The sequence below is a fragment of the Megalobrama amblycephala genome, linkage group LG1 (genome assembly GCF_018812025.1).
Source record: "Megalobrama amblycephala isolate DHTTF-2021 linkage group LG1, ASM1881202v1, whole genome shotgun sequence".
Classification (NCBI taxonomy): Eukaryota; Metazoa; Chordata; class Actinopteri; order Cypriniformes; family Xenocyprididae; genus Megalobrama; species Megalobrama amblycephala.
The window spans coordinates 34,891,365-34,912,090 of NC_063044.1; the positions used below are offsets into that span (position 1 = coordinate 34,891,365).

General features: G+C 37.7%; 3 protein-coding genes across 3 annotated transcripts in view; 2 read left to right on the forward strand and 1 right to left on the reverse strand.

Annotated features, from left to right (window-relative positions):
* Window positions 1–282: 282 nt before the first annotated feature.
* On the forward strand, window positions 283–1,019 carry LOC125266476 (gastrula zinc finger protein XlCGF49.1-like). Its single transcript, XM_048187217.1, has one exon. The coding sequence runs from the start codon at window positions 504–506 to the stop codon at window positions 1,017–1,019; it is 516 nt and encodes a 171-aa protein (XP_048043174.1). The 5' UTR covers window positions 283–503.
* Window positions 1,020–6,307: 5,288 nt separating this feature from the next.
* LOC125266536 lies at window positions 6,308–9,414 on the reverse strand. The gene is made up of 2 exons (XM_048187339.1): window positions 7,674–9,414; window positions 6,308–7,569 (listed from the first exon to the last, which is right to left on the reverse strand). The coding sequence occupies exon 1, from the start codon at window positions 9,412–9,414 to the stop codon at window positions 8,260–8,262; it is 1,155 nt and encodes a 384-aa protein (XP_048043296.1). The 3' UTR covers window positions 6,308–7,569; window positions 7,674–8,259.
* Window positions 9,415–11,178: 1,764 nt separating this feature from the next.
* The window catches only part of LOC125245966 (oocyte zinc finger protein XlCOF6-like), a 32,332-nt gene continuing 22,784 nt past the window's right edge, over window positions 11,179–20,726 (forward strand). The window contains exon 1 of the mRNA XM_048156769.1: window positions 11,179–11,240. Coding sequence (XP_048012726.1) covers window positions 11,217–11,240 — 24 coding nt within the window. The 5' untranslated portion in view covers window positions 11,179–11,216. The remainder of the gene's footprint in view (window positions 11,241–20,726) is intronic.

Genomic DNA, 20,726 nt, shown 5'->3' on the forward strand with positions numbered 1-20,726 from the left:
GATTATTTTCTTGTCCTCCCATCATGCTGTAGAAAGAGCCCAGATGATGTCACTTCCTGGGCATCACAGTTTTAAGATGAGGAAAATTCATAACAGGGTTGAGGGTCAAAATTCACTTGAGTTTGTTTTCAGTGTCCCACATTCACATGTGTGGAAGTCTGTGAAAGAAAAGTGTGACCAACCCTTAATAATTAAACAGTTTTATCAATAAATATCTAAAAGTTGGTGTCAAGATATGGCAATAATTGTGTCATTCATCAACATATTTAATAGTTCTCACTACAGAAACATGGTGATTTGTCTATAATGTTTTAAATATAATAATTGTTTCAGGGACATATAATAAATATATTAAAAGGCATCAAAGTGATCAGTATATTTCATAGCAGTTGTCTACTTCAGTACATGAAGGTTCACTTTTATTTTCTTTCACTTCATAATCCTCATTTTGAATTACTTTAATATGCTGAACATTAACTTTTTTGGTTGTGATTTCAGACCTGATGGAAGTGAAGGAGGAGAGTGAAGCACTGAGTGAAGTGGAGGAGGATCGTCATGACAAACCTGTAGAAAAACCTTTGAGTCGCTCAAAGACTAAAAAGACATTTCTAAAGAAAAGAGACAAGAAATCTACAACCTGCACTCAGTGTGGAAAGAGTTTCTCAACCAAACAATATCTTGAGATTCACATGAGAGTTCATACAGGAGAGAAGCCGTTCACATGTGATCAATGTGGGAAGAGTTTTACATCAAAACAAAGTCTTGAGATTCACAGTGCAGTTCATACCGGAGAGAAGCTGTTCGAATGTAATGAATGCGGCAAAACGTTTCGCTGGGCATCAAACCTGAAGACACATCTGAAAATTCATACAAAGGAGAAGCCATATTCATGTTCTATGTGTGGAAAAAGTTTTTCTCAGCTGCCATATTTATATCAACACGAGAAAATACACACTAGGTGTGAGAGAGTACGATGTGCTTTGAGTGTGAGAAGACTTTTACTACAGCAAACCAATTAAAAGTGCACCAGAGAATTCACACTGGAGAAAAACCTTACAAGTGTTCACACTGTGACAAAGAGATTCAGTCAGTCAGAACATCTGAAAAAACATGAGAGGATCCACACTGGAGAAAAACCTTACAAGTGTTCACACTGTGACAAAAGATTCAGTGATTCATCACATCTGAAACCACACGAGAGGATCCACACTGGAGAAAAACCTTACAAGTGTTCACAGTGTAACAAAAGATTCAGTGATTCATCACATCTGAAACCACACGAGAGGATCCACAACAGAGAAGCGGCACACGTGTGATCAGTGTGGAAAGAGTTTCTCTTTTAAAAACCACCTGAAGATACACATGAAGATCCATGCAGTGGAGAAACCACATCACCACATAATCCAGCCAGTTTTTCTCCCATCTGTGTTTTACCATCACACACTTCAGACTCGTGCTCTTTAAACCTGTATCTCTCAGTATAGGTTTCCAGATGAGCTTTTCCCAGAACCGTTTCTGTCCATTAGGATTCCGGATCACTGGATTATCTGGATGAAAGTTGGTCTCTTAAATGCTGAAATAAAAATATGGAATGGATTTAAGTTAATGTCATTCCCATGGAGGACACGAGTAAGAAAACAAAATGTCTATGTTTCACATACAAACATAAAATAGTTTTAAATAAGTCTTAAAGCAGAAGCATGTGAACTTTACATCAACTGGAATAAAAAACTGAATCATTTAAAAAAAAACTTATTAAGTTACAAGTGATCAATTCGATCAGCCGATCTAAACAATGATCAATCTGTTAAGATTCATAAGTATTATGCTCTCATTTGTATTTTATTTGTAACTTATTTTCCCAGCTTTGTTTTTTTTTTCTCTGTAACAGCATTCCAAACACAGTGCTGAGTACGTACTGACCTAATCATTGTGAATGATTACACGTGCTTATGTTGTTTAATAAAAGTGTGCCAGTCAGAGCGACTGGAATATGGGAAAGAGTACACTGTTGTTTGCGTCTTATTTGAGCGTACTCTGTTAACAGCTTATGGGCCCAGATAACGTAATATAGTGATATGGCGTGAAGGTCGCAATGGTCACTGCATGCACCTGAGTTTAACCCGAGACAAGACCTACTTACAACATGAGTAGAAGGGAAAAGGAAGCGACCCACAAGCCGCTGGTCAAGACCAGCCAGCAATGACATGGGGGTCCAATGAGGGCTTCATGGGCGGCAAATTGGGCCCCATTATGGGCTTGCACCCGGGACACATGGGGCAAGCCGTGGAAGCCCAGACGTGCTAAAAGTGGGACCTGTAAGGGTACTGCATGGGTCTTAATTGGGCAATTCATGTCAGACCCATTTGGGCCCCACCTCCCAAAGGGGTCCAAAGTGGGCTTTGCAACATGGCTACACAGTGGGTTTTAAGTGGGATCTTAAGAGTCTTATGTGGGTCCTAACTGGGCAATTCATGCCAAACCCATTTGGGCCCCACCTGCCCAAAGGGGTTTAAAGTGGGTTTGCACCCGGGATCCACATGGGGGCCAGCCGTGGATGCCCAGGATGGGTTTTAAGTGGGATCTGTAAGGGTCTTATGTGGGTCTTAACCGGGCAATTTGTGTCAGACCCATTTGGGCCCCACCTGCCTAAAGGGGTTTAAAGCGGGCTTGCACCAGGATTCAACCGTGAATGCCATATGGGCTTAAAGTGGGCTCTGTAAGGATCTTATGTTGGTCCTAACTGGGCAATTCATGCAAGGTAAGCCCAACCATTCATTTAAGGAAACAATCTAAGAAAAATTAAAAACGAAGAATGAATGTAAGTACAAGATAAATACAAGACACTTGATGCTTTGAACTGCAAGAAATATATTAAATTGAACAACAAAAAATTATCTTTAAAAAACAATGTCACAACATACGGTAAACTAAAAAATATATTTAAAAAAAATCTCTGAAAAAAAACCTCCAAAAATACAAAAATACAAAATACACTCATTATATAATACATTGAACAACAAACATAATCTTTAACAATTTAAATTTTACAACGTACCGGTAAATAAATAAAAAATAAATATATTTTTTAAAAATGTCTGAAAAAAAGAAAACAAAACATCTCTCCAAAAAATACATCCAAAACAGTCATGGCGTTTGTGTTGTCGATGTTCTTTTTTCTCTTAGGGCTCTTGCAGCCCTCTCCCCGCCACGGTCAAGTGCGCCTGTGAACCATTTCCCCAGTGCCATTTCCACATCCTTTCGGTTCACATTCTGAGTTATAACGTTACTCTTCAGTGCACCTAAAAACAAGGGAGCATAAGTCAATTTAGCAAGGTTCTTTTTTGCTCCAACTTGCAACTCTTCAAATCATTCATTCAAGTAACACATTTCCACATGTGGTAAGCTAAAATGTTACCCCTAGGGTGACATTTACCATGGAGTTTTATGCCAACCTATAACCCTTTTTCCATTACATGTTGAAATTTAGCCTCAAATGCACACCAGATTTGAGCGACATTAGAAACAGTTTTCCATGAATATATCATGTCATATCACATAACTTCCAGTCGAATCACAGACACGACAGCTGCCAGTGAAATGCGAAGCGCTGTCAGATGTTCAACACCAGCGGAGATCATATACATCTGGAGACTCAGAACAAATTGATAAGGATGTGCGCATGCATGCGGTGCTTTTTAGGTGAGATGACTCCGTATGCTGCTCATTCCAAATTACTACATTGAAGTGACATTTTGAACAGTTTATATTGCAAGTTTGATTATTTTATTCAATGTTTCTGTCTAACAGCTAACTTCAATACCTTTGGATGTGATTGCGGGGTATGTAAAGTAGTTGTTTTAAGATAACCAAAACTTTGTCTATCACAAATTTGTCTTCGACTTGATCAACAATAGGGGATTATCACGCTGAAACGTAGTACTTCTGCTTATAGTGATGTTTGTGCACTGCCGCTTCTGGTGACACAGTCATCAGTCTGGCGATGAAGGACCTTAAGTTTGTTTACATATACTGCGTCTAGGCGATACTACTGCTATGTGGACCAAAAGTCATATCCCGATATATTTAGGCTGAATATGGCCCAGCCAGCAGAGCCCAAATGGGTTTGACCTGGGCTATCTAACTGGGACCCAGCCAGTTTTGCACCCAGTTTCCATGTAGGCCCCACATGGATTTGCCCAGATGAAATGAACACTGCTTAGTGTGCACACTACAGGCTGTTTAATGTAACACTTAATCAGTGTTGGAGGTAATGAGATAATTAAGTGATTAAAATTAATATCAGCCTTATCCCAGGAACATCACGGTTGATGCTCATGATGCCAAACCACTCAGATGTTCCTGGGAGTCATAAGGCTGATATTAATTCAGCTCCATCAAATTGGCTGTGCTTGTTTTACTTTCATATACTTAAAATGTAGGTAATTATATTATTATTATACAATTATCATTTATTTAGCTCCTTTGTCAGAATATTTTACGAGTTTTAATAATTCTTATATTTTTATAATAAGATATCTGCAGCTATATTTGCTCTTTGGGTTATGCAAGCAAACAAAATTCAACCTTAGTCAATATTTATCCTTCATTTTGTATTAGCTGCTAGTGCAGTTGTAACTGCAACACTACAACTAACGATAGAAGCCAGCAAAATGCACAGGGAGACCGGGGAGACCGACATTATGATGTTTACAAGCCCAAAACATTTGAGACTGTTTGCTTACACATTTAGTTTGATTTGATTTGTTCCAATTTATTCTTAGAGCAAAAGGTGGGGACAGTGCAATATGTTGAAGTATGTGTTATGCAATATGTGCAATATGTTTTTATGTTTAAAGCATGAGGAAGGGTTCGGGACGGAACCAAACTCTGAATCTGATATTGACTCAGATTAATTTGAAGTGAAATAATGATGAATATATTTTATATCATATCACCGTTATTGAATAAAAGTATATTGTGATATATTGATACTGAATTATTGTCCAGCCCTACAGCTAAACCAAACCCGCTGTTTTTCCTTTTGGTTAGATTCTACATCAGATTAAACAGCACAAACCAAAAATACAGACTACTGTACAATCTGCAGTGTTATTTTTATGGCAACATAATATTTCAACTTACCTTAATTTTATGGAAATTCGGCGTTGGTCGGAAGAAATATGCACTTCACCTCCAAGTCACAGCCAGCTTGCTTTCCGATTCCGAATGGACTGTTAACGTTTTGAGCGCGAAACACGGCCTTTGCATAGAGACAGAGCGCATTTATTATAATCTGAAGACCACGCCCACCGGGGGGGGAAACAATCCAACCGTCTCCATAGACTTTGTATTGCGTGAGGCTGCCTCCTTGTCTTTTCTGACTTATTACAAAAAATAGAACATTGCCTAAAAGCTGCTGTGTGACAAGGTGTACAGCTAACAAACTAAAAAACCCAGAAATAAGTTTTTATAAGCTGTCGACCCCAAAAAAACGAATGTTTAAGGACACAAAAGTGGATACAGGCAGTGAGACAGAGCACAACGGATCATATTACTATAAGAAATACACTGGAGGGGAACGTAATCGGCGACAACATATGCTAAACAAACCAACAAAAACAAACCATTCATTATTTTTAACCATGTCAAAGAATTATTCCACCTGTCGCCAATTACGTTCCCCTCCAGTGTATTTCTTATAGTAATATGATCCGTTGTGCTCTGTCTCACTGCCTGTATCCGCTTTTGTGTCCTTAAACATTCGTTTTTTTGGGGTCGACAGCTTATAAAAACTTATTTCTGTTTTTTTTTTAGCTTGTTAGCTGTACACCTGGTCACATAGCAGCTTTTAGACATTGTTCTGTTTTTTGTAATGAGTCAGAAAAGACAAAGAGGCAGCCTCACGCAATACAAAGTCAATGGAGACGGTTGGATTGTTTTCCCCCCCGGTGGGCGTGGTCTTCAGACTATGACGCGTGTCGCTCTGTCTCTATACAGGCCCCAGAGATGTCCGAACTGCCTGACCAAATAACAATTTAATACAGTAAAATTCGTAAATTAAAGGATATGTGAGAGAATTAACAAACGACTTAACTGCTTCGCTGGCTTCATTATGAATTAGCCTAATTAGGTGTTGTTGTGCATAACAGGCAGTGGTGGAGAGTACTGAAAATCTGTAGTCAAGTACAATTAAGTGCATTGCTAAAATATTACTCAATTACGAGTAAAAGTACCGGTGTTAGAGAAATACTCAAGTAAAAGTACCAGTTTGTAAAAAAAAAAAATTAAAAAAAAAAAAAAAAAAATTTAAAAGAAAATATTCAGAGTATTAGTTACTTTTAACCACTGATGTCACCGTCACTTCTCCAGACTAGGGCTGGAAATTGTGTGTTTTCCTTTACCAGAAGTTAACATGCCAACAATCTATTAATCATTAATAATTGATAAGATGCAAAACAAGTGTTTTTCCCTAATTTTTTTCTCATTTAAGTTTGTATTTCCTTATTAAGCAAATGTCTCCGGCAGACAAAAAACTAAATTACATGAGGAGCCACGACTATTGATTAAATATCCATGAATACATTTTTAACTGGTTAAATTCTTCATTCAGAATCAATGAAAGATCAATCATTAACGTCCTTTTTTTGTTTTGTTTTGTTTTCCGTCCTCATGACCCGGTTTTCATCGGCTTGTTTGCTATCAAATCACCTTACTGGCTACAAAAATGCAGATAAAAGGTTTGGATATGAATTAAAATTGTACTCAGTACTCAACTATGATTTTAAAAGTAACTTAGTAGATTACATGGATTAATGAATATTACAAGTAAAAATACAGGCTTGAAAATCTACTCATAAAAGTACAAGTACTCCCAAAAAACTACTTAATTACAGTAATCTGAGTATTTGTAATTAATGACTTCCACCTCTGATACCAGAAACCACTCCCCAAGTGGGTCTTGAATCTGGGTATCCGGCGTGGTAGATGGATGTGCAAACTGACCAAAAGTCAATTGGGTAGCAAAATGGGTCCTATGAGGCATCAGGGAGGGATTTACCCAACATTCTACAGGCAAATATATGTTATAAGCAACTTATGTTAAGTTAGCAAAATATTCAAACAATATAAATATTGTAAATATTCAAATGCCAGCAGTTGCAATGCTGTCTCCTTTACACTTATCCCCATAAATCTGTCCCAATCTGGGTCACTGCACCAATGAAAGTGTTTATGTGAATGCTCCATGCACTGTCGGAAGGCTTTCTGCAGCTTTATTCTTTTACTTAAATTGAAAGGGCCTCTGTCCTTACAGGCCTACTTCTTTAACTACCTCAGCCCCTCCCTTTACCGTCTTAAACCATAAACCATGTATATGTCAATGCATCCTGAAGATCTTCAGATAGCCTAACCAAACAGATCTACTGTACCTTTTACAGCCAACAGAAACATGGGTATCCGATGTTCCATTAATTAGGCAAACATAAATGGAACAAACTGACAATATGTAATCATTACCTTTCAGACTAGAAGTGGACTCCTCCAAATCACTGTCCACTGTAACTTCCTCTAAAAAGGTAGAAAATACAGAAATATATAAACACAAGGTAAATGTTATTTTAAGCAAAATCTGAACCCATGTTGTGTATGGTGTATACTGTATAGTATACTACCTTCTGGATCAATGTTGATTTCATTGAGATTTTGCCCTTTAAAGTCTGCCAAGCGTCCTTTTTCAAGAGCCAGTAAAATTTTACTGATTTTAGCCAGTTGGAGGGTGTCTTCGGGTAACCTGTAAAATTGACGATGAACTCTAATGTCATGGCCTAGAAAGTCTGCCAACTGATCTAGTTCGGTGTTGCTAAGATTAAGAACTTCAGAAAGTGTCCCGATCTGTTTCCTCAACTTTGTTGAAGTAAGAGTCTGAGGATTTTTTGCGCCGCATGCAACAGCAAATTCTCGAATGCAATCAGAGCCTCTGAAAAACGTCATTGCATATGGACGTGCAAAAAGGAAAGGGTTTTCATTTGGTATTCCACACCTACTCCGATTTTCAATAAGCAGGCTGATTGATTCTTGCATGGAAGGTGTGAGAAGCACGGGAACCTTTCTGCCTCTTTTGCCTCGGATTTCTACACGCCTGAAGTACTGACACAGTTTGTTTTATAAATATGTGAGGGCCATGGTAATATCTGGATGAGCGTCCGTTTGGTTGCTGGAGATGTATGCAGACAACGGCATCTGGGACACTTCCCCTTCTCATCTACGATTGAAAAGCATAACCTGAGTTAACGTAATCTTGGCCAGTTTTGCCCATTGCTGAGACGACGGCTGCGATAACAAGAGTTTGCGAGGGGTCTTCTCTTGCTCATCAAGATATATATGAAGGAGCTTAACATCTTCGGTGAATGGAAGTAATTGTGGGGAATTCCATTTTGCTTCCTCCAGTGTTCGCCGAGCTTTTGTCTCTTCATCTCCACTAATAGTAGAGTGGCTCTCAATGAGCATTGCTTTTTTGTCTAGACTCTGTCCAAGTTTCACAGCCACACTAGACTTTTCAAATACATTGGTATCTTCATTGTAGCCAGCAGCCCTTTTAACTGCATTGATGGTATGCATGAAGTTTGAGGGATGAATGAGCTCTTTAATAGATGTAAGGGGGGATACCTCTCTTGCACATATTAGGAGTCTTCCAAACTCCCTCATCTTTTGGCGGATGTGTTCATGCATTTTAACTCTTGATCCATACTTGTTGTAAAGATGCTTTCCTAACTCTAAAATGCACCAGTCATTTCTAGTTTCAAGTGCCACTTGGTCCTGGTTCATGGAATTTAACAGCTTCCAAACACCATGAGTTACTCCTGGTGGGGGAGGTTGTGCAAAGCCACAAAGAACCTGGACACGGGTTTTTCCAGGTTTCGGCTTCTCATCACCAGGCCTGAATTTGCAAACCTTGAAATGTCGCCACAGAGTTTTCTTTAAGAAGAGTCCTTTGCAGTAAATACAGTGCATAAAACTTTCCCCATCCAGGTTCTTTTTGGGCAGTTTCCGTGAAATCATCAGTCCTGCACCTGTATTAATAACAGTACTGTTGTAAGCAAAGTTCCCTTTGTTGCGTAGATACTCCAGTTGCATCCTCCTTTCTTTTGAGCCCTTTGGATGACTTAATGCTTTCGCTACCTCTACCTCATTTCTATGCTTTCGTTCCAGATGTCTAGAAATTTTTGTAAAAGCACCGTCACAAAAAAAGCACTGCTGTTTTTTGCTGTACATTCTCAATCCACCTTTCTTTTTAATTATAGTTGGGATAACTACTGATGTTGCGCTGTCAAGAATGGAAGATGTGTCAGGAACTTTGGCTATGTCGTGGTTCTGGGAGCTCCCTAAGTCACCGCTGCTTTGAGTACTGAACATTTTTGATTCTGTTCACAGCTGAACTGCTCAGGACTGGCAAAGTCTGTAACTTTTTTCTTTACCTTTTGGTGAAGCAGTAAGGCTCATGCTACTATCTGATGTGTAACTCTCTGATGTGTCAGGAATGTACTCTTCCTCACTGACAGATAACTCATCTTCACTCGAACCATCTGAGTACTCAGCAATCTTCGCTCTAGCCTTGACAGACAATGACCATTCAGTTCATTTAATCCTCTATCATGGGCTATTCTCTATTCTATTCTATTAAAGTAATTAACACTTACTCTGGTGTTTTTTGCTCTTTTTGATGCTGTGGTACAAGCAGAATGTTGTTCACTCATTGCAAATGGTGCATGATTCCGTCTGACGTCATCTTGAATGTCTGTATGGTCATCTTTACTGTTTACACTGGAATTTTCAAACAGATCATCCGAATCATCACGAATCACAGATCTCTAAAAAACAAACAAACAAAAAAACAACATCAGAATGACAAGTTTTAAATGATCTAGAAAAAAGTATGTTTATCATATAATGAAAAATAACTGTTGCCTTTTTTACACTTTAAAGTTAATGTGTAAAATCTGTATCTATTAAATAAATGGGGCCAAACGCAATAGAATATAAAGGTTTGTGTCTCATTATTCTATTAATAACTACTGATTGATTTTGTATTTCTATCAGAAATTAAGAATTATTAGTGTCATCGTAGATGGTGTTGCAAAAAATCTAAGCTATCTAATACTTCAAATCTCAAGGTTAAATCAGAAGATTTTTTTGTAAAAATGTTTCTGTAACACCTGCCAAAAATAGTATATAGCTCCTCTGTGGTTTTTAACAAAATAATAATAAAAAAAACTTTTCAAAACATCCCTTCTTCTGTTTTTTCACAAATATTTTTTTAAACATCGTTTGTACCATATTTGTCACTGTTTTTTCTGATTGTAGACGATGCATGACTTTTATTTTGGAGTGACGACATGACGTCATAAGACTGCGCAGCGCTCCTGGATCTGTGATTCTGCTGAATAAAGGTTTGTTTTAAGAATTTAAGTTGTTTTAATCGACAGAAACAGTTTTGTAGTTTCAATAGTTTTTTCAGCGATGTTAAATGAGTTTATTTACTATTTAATGTAACATTGTTATTGTTTATCTAACTGTAATGAATGATATTTGTGTGAGTAAAGCTCATATCCACCGATGAGACACAGTAAACTTGCGTCTCATTTCTCTCTCTATATATCATAAATCAGTTTATCATGAACACGAGTTCAGTCTCTGGAGAGTCATGATGGAGAAACTTAACTTTTCAACTCCGAGTCAATTGAATCAAATACTGAGAAATGATTCAGTGAATCACGACACGTGCTGCTCAAACAGTGAACATGAACGAGAACAACAAACACAAACTAACAAATCATGTTTTCATCCAAGTGTAATCATTTAAATATAATCTATAATTCATTAAATACCAAATGTAGATCATAAATGCCTGAAATATGAAGTTTATTAATTTGCAGCGTTAGTTTTGAGTGTTTTTTTTTTGTCCAACAGGTCATTGAAGACTTTTAACTCTGTTAATTATTCTCTTCTTACAGATGGAGTTTATTAAAGAGGAAACTGAAGACATGAAGATTGAGTTTATTAAAGAGGAGACTGAAGACATGAAGATTGAGTTTATTAAAGAGGAGACTGAAGACATGAAGATTGAGTTTATTAAAGAGGAAACTGAAGACATGAGATTGAGTTTAATAAAGAGGAGTTTGAAGAAATAAAGATTGAAGAAACATGCAGAGTGAAACATGAAGATACTGAGGAACAAACAGGTTGGTTTTATTCTCACAGCTGAACTCAGTCATTTGATCATTATTAAAATGTCCAGATCTACAGAAATAGAGAATATACAGAAGTATAATCTTACAGTTAATATTATTGAATCCATTCATTCCAGCATAATATCATTCAGGTATAAATTCCTGTTTAATTGATCATGAAATTGTTTAATTAAGGTTTGCTCATGCTGAATGAATTTCCAGTTTCAAATGATTGTTAAACAGCAGCACAAACTCTGTGAAATCAGCAGCCCTTCCGGCGCACTCAGTGTGTCTGAATTCACTCAGTCGTTTCATTCAAGTGGACTTACTGTAGAGCAAGAGTTAGGGTTTGGATTAGGGCTGGTTACTTGTAATTAAAGGGTTAGTTCACTCAAAAATCTAAATTCTGTCATTTATTACTTACCCTCATGCCGTTCCACACCCGTAAGACAACATCTCTTTAAAATTCAGTGTTTCCATTAAATGTGACCCCAAACCACAAAACCGTAAGTCGCACAGGTATATTTATATAATAGCCAACAATACATGTTTTGGGTCAAAATTATGCAATATTAAAGGTGCCCTAGATTCAAAAATTGAATTTACCTCGGCATAGTTAAATAACAAGAGTTCAGTACATGGAAAAGACATACAGTGAGTCTCAAACTCCATTGTTTCCTCCTTCTTGTATAAATCTCATTTGTTTAAAAGACTTCCAGAAAACACGCGGATCTCAACATAAATGACAGTGCGGGGGCTCCGTCCCCATTTTGCATTTGCCAATGTTCATGCATTACCAAGGGCAGCCAGTAACGTCTGGATCTGCACAGGTGAATCAACAGATAGGTAAGCAAAAAAAACAGCGAAAAATGGCAGATGGAGCAATAATAACTGACATGATCCATGATAGCATGATATTTTTAGTGATATTTGTAAATTGTCTTTCTAAATGTTTCGTTAGCATGTTGCTAATGTACTTTAAATGTGGTTAAAGTTACACGTTTCTTACTGATTCACGGAGACAAGAGCCGTCGCTATTTTCATTTTTAAACACTTGCAGTCTGTATAATGATAAACACAACTTCATTCTTTATAAATCTCTCCAACAGTGTACTTAGCCGTAGCCACGGAGCACAGCCTCAAACTATAGAGAAACAACCGTTAACTCCAAAATAAATCATACTCAAAACAAGCATGTACAGCGTCTAGAACATCTTGGCATTTGAGGGTTATATTAGCTGTGTGAACTTTAAATGCGCTGTAATAATCCAGAGCTTGTGTGGCAGGGAAGACGCGATTGGCAGGGGCGGGGTGATATAGTGCATTGTTAATGTGCCCCAAAATAGGCATAAAAAAAAAAACTATGGGGTATTTTGAGCTGAAACTTACAGACACATCAGGAGACACTAACTTAATTACATCTTTAAAAACATGTTCTAGACCTTTAAATTCATTTAACAAGTATTTAATGTATCATTACTGCATCTAAAACATGGAAAATTCAGTATTTAAAGCATGCAATAGCTGAGATCTAAAAAAAACAATCTGTATTTAATTTTTTTTTAAAAAATTACATCCTGCCCAATATTGTCTTAGAAACAATGTTCATATTGAAGGCTATAAAAACAAATATGAATGTAACTGTATAGTATATGCTATATTATGTGCAAAAAAGGGGTCAAATCACATTAGGCCTAGGCTATATTCTAAAATTGTAACTTTACAATCTAAAAACAAAATGTTTTTTAAAGCAGAAGTTAAATACACTAAACTAAAAATGAAAATAAATAAAAACAAAAGAACAGACTAATATTATTATTTTGATTACCCTACAACAGTCACTTTACACAGTTACTGCTATCGTACGAATACACTTGGTTGTGTTTTCGAAATTCTATATATGGCATAATTATGTTCGCCAACAAAAACAAATTTTCAACAACAAATATTTTTAGCAAAATGTATTTTACTCAGATTGAACTCCGTCTGTTTGGCGCGCTCGCGCGGCGGCGCTTCACGGAAGTTTGTGCTTGCTGAAGGCTCGTCCACGCCTGACTGCAAAATTGAAATATTTTCTTGACTTTCTAACATTTGCAGATGGAGAATATATCTGTTAAATGTAAATAATGCACTGAGGAAATTATTGGATGTCACTTCAGCATAGAAAATTAATAGAAGTATGTTTGTTTCCACCAATCGTATGAAAAGTTCAGGTTACGTATGATGACGAAGGCACGTTAGTGCGAGCCCTCCCGGAACCCATAGAGAATTGCATGGCAGTGTCTGCTGTTCAAGTTATTTGAATGGAAGTCTATGGGAGCACTCGGGGCAAATCTCGGCCAGACTGAAATCGCCCAAAAAGAGGCGGTACTCCACAGAGCGTGACTCGACGCTGATTGGACTATATCCAGAGGCAGAACAAACAGCCTAACAGTGACAGCTAGCGTAACTCTGTGGTTGAATGTGATTGGAAAAGTCCGCCCCTTTCTCACTTTGGTGGTGCGTCGCCCTATTGCCCTAATGAAGAAACCGCCCCTGGTAGCCATACAGATGAAGTTAATACACTTAAAATTCCAGTTATGGACAACAAAAACAAAGAAATTTCAAGTTTTTCAACTTCAAATCTCTTGTCGTCAGTTTCTGGCATCGTAATGATGTGAAATATGAGCAGGAGTTTACTCAGGGTGATTATTTTGACTTTATTTTGTATTTGAGCTGCGCGTCTTGGACGCGGCGTCCGTCAGAAATAGGCGAGGCGCATATCTTTAGCGAAGCGGCGCGGCGAGCCGCTTCTGGGACGCTTCTCTAACGCACCGCGGCGCGGCTGGTGTAAACACGAGCATTGACTAGAGTGCCCGCGTATCAGCTCCGGTAGCCGCGTCGCAGCCGTAACGCGCCGCACACGCGTGCAGCGTAAACTAGGCTTGAGCCCTGCCCGCGTGAGGTGCGCCGCTTTCCGCTCGCGCTGTTCTGACTGTAGTTTACTAAAAGTTTATTAATTCTGAATGGGTCACGTCTTGCGTGTCCATCTATATTACACCAAATGCGACTCTGCACTCCCTTGTGAAGTCGATTGGATGAACGGTTCTCGAAATAATAAAAATGCAAACGGACATACAGACACAGATTCTGCCTTTATTAGAGAGAAAAATATGCTCATTACTACCGAAGCTTCGAAGCTCAAAAAATGGTATTCGGACCAGCCCTAAACTTTTTCCTCTTACAAGGCTATTCCTGAATTCAGTATTATTCTGGGGGCCGGATGGATATCTCTAGCGGGCCGGATTTGGCCCACGGGCCGCCAGTTGACGTTGCATGCTATACACTGTGAATTCTCAAACATTGTTTTATTTATTTTTTTATTTTTTATTTTTTTGTGGATGCTTTAGTGTACATAAATGTATGAATTATTTGGACTATATCATTTAGTTATTTGGTGTCCTTTTGGAGTCTGCAAGTGTCCTCTTGCAGACCTAAATTTATTTACCTTGAAAAAAGCTGAAAAATACAGTTTTGTGAGAATCACACTTGAATCTGATGTATGCTTAATTTCCCGATAAGTGTGAGATTAATTGTGATTAATTGCGATTAAAATTGAATCTATTGACAGCCCTAATTTTGATGGAAAATCCACTATTGTATTGTATATAATTGTTTTAAACACAGTATTTAGTTCAATTACATCAGAAGTAAATGTAATTAAATTACAGAAAAAATAGTAATGGATAATTTGACATGGTTTAGTGTAAGATTTTTGCCCATCTTTTGGAAAATGCAGTTTTAAATGTAAAAAATCACTTTTACCAGTAAATGCTGCAGAGCTCCACTATTTGCTATTTGACTGACTGAAGTACTGAATTTTCACAAGTATTGTTGGATTTATATCTAAATATTATGAAATCACAATTATAACAATAAAAGCTACTCTTTGTCAAAGTTTAATACAGTGGGTACGGAAAGTATTCAGACCCCCTTAAATTTTTCACTCTTTGTTATATTGCAGCCATTTGCTAAAATCATTTAACTTCATTTTTTTTCCTCATTAATATACACACAGCACCCCATATTGACAGAATAACACAGAATTGTTGACATTTTTGCAGATTTATTAAAAAAGAAAAACTTAAATATCACATGGTCCTAAGTATTCAGACCCTTTGTTCAGTATTCAGTAGAAGCACCTTTTGATCTAAAACAGCCATGGGTCTTTATGGGAAAGATGCAACAAGTTTTTCACACCTGGATTTGGGGATCAGATCCTCTCCAGTTCTGTCAGGTTGGATGGTAAACGTTGGTGGACAGCCATTTTTAGGTCTCTCCAGAGATGCTCAATTGGGTTTAAGTTATGGCTCTGGCTGGGCCATTCAAGAACAGTCACAGAGTTGTTGTGAATCCACTCCATTATTTTAGCTGTGTGCTTAGGGTCATTGTCTTGTTGGAAGGTAAACCTTCGGCCCAGTCTGAGGTCCTGTGCCCGGTTGCATAAAGCACCTTAAGTGTAATTTTCCCTTAAGATCGCCCTTATGTTTCCCTTAAACTTAAGGGTGTTGCAGAAAATAACCGTTAAGTATTGCTTAAGGGTTTCTTTAGGTGAAACGTCATAAACCCTAAGAATTTCCCTTAAGTATGTATTTTTCACTTAAGTAATCCCTTAAGTGTTGCATAAAGCCCCTTAACCGTCATTTCCCTAAGTATAACATAAGGTTCATAAAACTTCACCTTAAGTGTTACACGGAGAGAGCAGGTTCAATCCAAGTCTTCTAACGAGACACGATCGACCGCTTTATATGATAAACAAATTGTACTTTAGCGGTTTATTCACATAAACATTGATGAAATCACATATGTAGCGCATATCTTATATGGTCAACGGAAGCGCAAACGTGCGTACATCACACGCAAAAACAAACCTCATTGGTTCTTGCGCGCACGTTTGAGCTTCTGACACAGCCGTAATCATATGGATGTTTTTCAATAAATGGACATAAATGATGAGAGAATATTAAAAATATCTTTATTTGTTATCCAAAGATGAATGAAAGTCTTATGGGTTTGGAACGACATGAGGGTGAGTGAATGACGGCAGAAATCTCAATTTTGAGTAAACTATCAATTTGAGTTTCTCGTCTGGTCGTTCTCTTTCATATTTGGTTTTCTTTTTTGTTTTCCTTATCCATCTTATGTTGTTTTCTGTGAAAACTTACCACGATATGTATTAACAAATAACGTGTCCATGGCAACAGTAGAATTTTATAACGGCAAAACCTGGGTTGCTGTCGTGAAACACTTAACGGTTTCCCTTACCTAAGTGAACAGTTTAAGAGATTATATGCAACACCCTTAAGTCATTCCCTTAGTTAAGGGGAAATCACGCCTTAAGTGTCATACTTAAGGGAAAAACTTAAGGTGCTTTATGCAACCGGGCACTGAGCACTCTGGAGAAGGTTTTCGTCCAGGATATCCCTGTACTTGGCCGCATTCATCTTTCCCTCGATTGCAACCAGTCGTCCTGTCCCTGCAGCTGAAAAACACCCCCACAGCATGATGCTGCCACCACCATGCTTCACTGTTGGGACTGTATTGGACAGGTGATGAGCAGTGCCTGTTTTCTCCACACATACCGCTTAGAATTAAGGCCAAAAAGTTCTATCTTGGTCTCATCAGACCAGAGAATCTTATTTCTCACCATCTTAGCAAACTCCATGCAGGCATTCATGTGTCTTGCACTGAGGAGAGGCTTCCGTCGGGCCACTCTGCCATAAAGCCCCGACTGGTGGAGGGCTGCAGTGATGGTTGACTTTCTACAACTTTCTCCCATCTCCGACTGCATCTCTGGAGCTCAGCCACAGTGATCTTTGGGTTCTTCTTTACCTCTCTCTTCTCGGCTTTCCTAATCAAGTCCAATCAGTATAATCAAACACAGCTGGACTCAAATGAAGGTGTAGAACCAACTCAAGGATGATCAGAAGAAATGGACAGCACCTGAGTTAAAAATATGAGTTTCACAGCAAAGGGTCTGAATACTCAGGACCATGTGATATTTCAGTTTTTCTTTTTTAATAAATCTGCAAAAATGTCAACAATTCTGTGTTTTTCTGTCAATATGGGGTGCTGTGTGTACATTAATGAGGAAAAAAATAACTTAAATGATTTTGTAGTTGAACAAAGAGTGAAAAATTTAAGGGGGTCTGAATACTCTCCGTACCCGCTCTGTGTGTCTGTGTTTGTGTGTGTGTGTATATTAGGGGTGCAACGGTTCAAATTGCTCACGGTTCGGTTCGTATCACGGTTTCGGTACGGTTCGGTATGTGCTATGTTTAGGGAAAATAGGACTACTGTCAAATAAAAATAAAGAAAATAAGAACAAACAATCAAACTATAAGCAACATCACAAATAAGTACAATAAAGCAAATATTCAAATAAAATAAACAGTAGTTTTCAGGTACAGAAAATGGGTAAAGTAATCAAATATAAAATAACACTGCATATTATCTTTACTGTATAAAATAAATAAAGATTAATCATTATTGAAGTTACAAAAACTATTCAGTCAAGAGCAGTAAGTGATTTCTTTATTTGTTGTTTGATTTAACATTAAAAACAGGCAGAAGGAATAGGCGTCTTTCCCTTTAAGATATGCACGATCAGTACATATACTGTTACACATGCGCTGTCTTTCTCGACTAATATACGCTCACTTAAGACAACCGACTATGTTTGCTAGGATACTCGCCAAGACGGGCATATTGACATAATTTTTGTATGAATTTGTCTGCTGAAGCGCAAGACTTGAAAGAGAACTCAGTGTTTCCGCCCTGACTGAAATAAACGTGTGCACGCTTCGGATGAGTGCACACAAATCTTCTCACAGTGCGTGTGAGTTCTCTTTCGTGTCTTGTTCTTGAAGGTTTAAATCAGCAAGGCTTAAATTAGTTTAATTTAACCCTTTGGAGTCTGAAGCTGATTTGGGGCCTGGAGAAGTTTTGACATGCCCTGACATTTGTGCTTTTTTCAGTTGTTCATAAACATATTAATGACACAAGTGTCATTACACTGTATTCAGCACAAACTAGGCTACCATAATATGTGAGGAACATGTATGTACATGTTTGTGTTTTTGAAGGAATAGCGTTTATGCGTGGTTATTGAAAAAACAAAAAACTTAAGTCACTGAAATAAGGCCAAAAAAAGTATATTAACTCAGTGTTTACAATACTTTAGGGTATTGGAGGTTGTAGAGTAGAGTTTTTGCTTCAAAATTATGTAAAATTTATGCTGACTACTTTCATTTATAACAATATATTGATTTAGATTTTGTAAGACACTTTTTGCCAAGAAACAGTATGCGTGGAGGCGTGAATCACCATGAATAATGGGTCATTCTCACCTGAGAACACAAAAGAATCGCATAGTAATGACCTGAAATGACTTGCATATTAATGAGGCCTTTCAGTCAGGTAGGCTGTGAAAAAAACCTTCTGTGATGTCTCAAGCTCATCATGGTATATGAAACATACAGAAAAATATTATTACAATATAAAATAATGGTTTTATATTATACTTTAAAATATAATGTATTTCTGTGATGCAAAGAGTCTGAATATAGGCTTTTAGTTTAAAACCATGCACATTTGGAGAAATATTGGATTCTCATATATTTATGTCAATTTTCTATACATAGGAGTTATTTATTTAATATTCATTGTTATCTCTATGAGCGCTGGTGTTTGCAATTCATACTTGCAGCCGGAGGGCGCTCTCTGTCTTTCTGTTTTTAGTCCACAAATTTTATCAAAAGAAGAAGAGGCTATTCCATGAATGGTGTTTTCCAATTCATACTGCAGCCGGAGGGCGCTAAAGAAACAAAAACTCATCTAAAATTTATCTATAGAAGAAAACAAACAGGAACTAACTGCCTGTCTTCCAGAGATCGCTAACCATGGCTTTTACATCCAGATAAACACTTTTCAAGACAATAAATACACGATTGAGAGGATGTATGCATGTGTTGCCTCTGAATTTGCGTCTGAATAGCGCTGGCTCCGTGGGCGTGGCTGCATTAGTGGGTAATGAGCTGAATCAAAGGCGTCTGACATGCCTCTCTTTTCATACAGATTACATGAACACAGAATGTTTGTTTTCGATTTGACTTGCACGATTTAAAACCTGACATCTTAACGTTTTGTTAGACATAAGTATGATTTTTTTGTGATTAGTATTCACTAAGTTACAGTTCATTTTCTGAGAACTATCAGATTGGACTTCGTTCAGAGGGAGACGAGAGATCACGCGTCATGTTAGTTTTCTTTATTTTACAAAAAGCACAACATTTTGTTTTTACTCTGAGTGTACACAAATAAAAGAAGATATTCCACAGATTAAAATGGTGTATAACTCTTAATTGTATGTGGAACATTGATGGAGTATTTTGAGTCTCTTTCACACTGGTAAGAAAAAAAAAGCGGTGGTATCGCCAGCGATACCTCAGAGTGTTAAACACAGATAGCAACGTGTGCTGTTCAGGTCTCACCTGCGCTGGCACGCTATCAACACCCGGGTGATGACGGCGTAAATGACTGGACATTAGAGCATGCGGCACTCGCAGTTAACATTTTACAAAGAGTGACTGTTTTCTCCACACTTTCTGATTATCGTTGTTGTAACGTTTTGCGCATCCATCAACTGAAACATACATTATCTGAACTCTGTCTGTCTGTTTTCCACGTTGCTATTTTAAACAAACCATATTAACCAATAGATGCTTCGTCACTCGAGATGGACCGCGGTGCAAGTGTGTACCGAACCGTAAGTGGAGAACCGTACGGTTAGATTTTTTACCGAGAACCGTTGCACCCCTAGTGTGTATATATATATATATATATATATATATATATATATATATATATATATATATATATATATATATATATATATATATATATATAAGAGACCACTCCAAGTTCAGAAATCAATGGTTAAGTGGTCTCTTAATTTTTTCCATAGATTTGTAGATTTGGGGGGATTGGGGGGATTTCCCCCCTTCTGGTCTATGCATCCCTGCCTCTGCTGAATTATTTTTATCCCTGGCGGTGGGGAATCTGGGGATAAAAAAAATATCCCCCCAGGGTGATGGTACTCCACAAACCACCAACAGAGCATAGAAACTACCAAAAATAAAAATCTTTTGTTAAAACATCACCAAGTAAAATGCTGCGTTTATATAGAACTTTTCACTTTTCAGACGCGCATTAGGGCTCAGCGCCAGGTGCAAGTCAGACGAGCGGAAAAGGTGCAGGCGACAACGAGGGAACTTCATTTGAACATCTGATGAGATGTTGTCAGGCTATGTTGGTAAAACACAGAAAAATTAAAGGGATACTTCAGGATTTAGCATTAAGCTTTGTATTAGTAGAATACCACTAGTATTTTCGAATTACCGTGCTTTCCCCCTTCATATCAGCCCGAGATGAGAGATTTATGCATTTTTATTCTGTAAA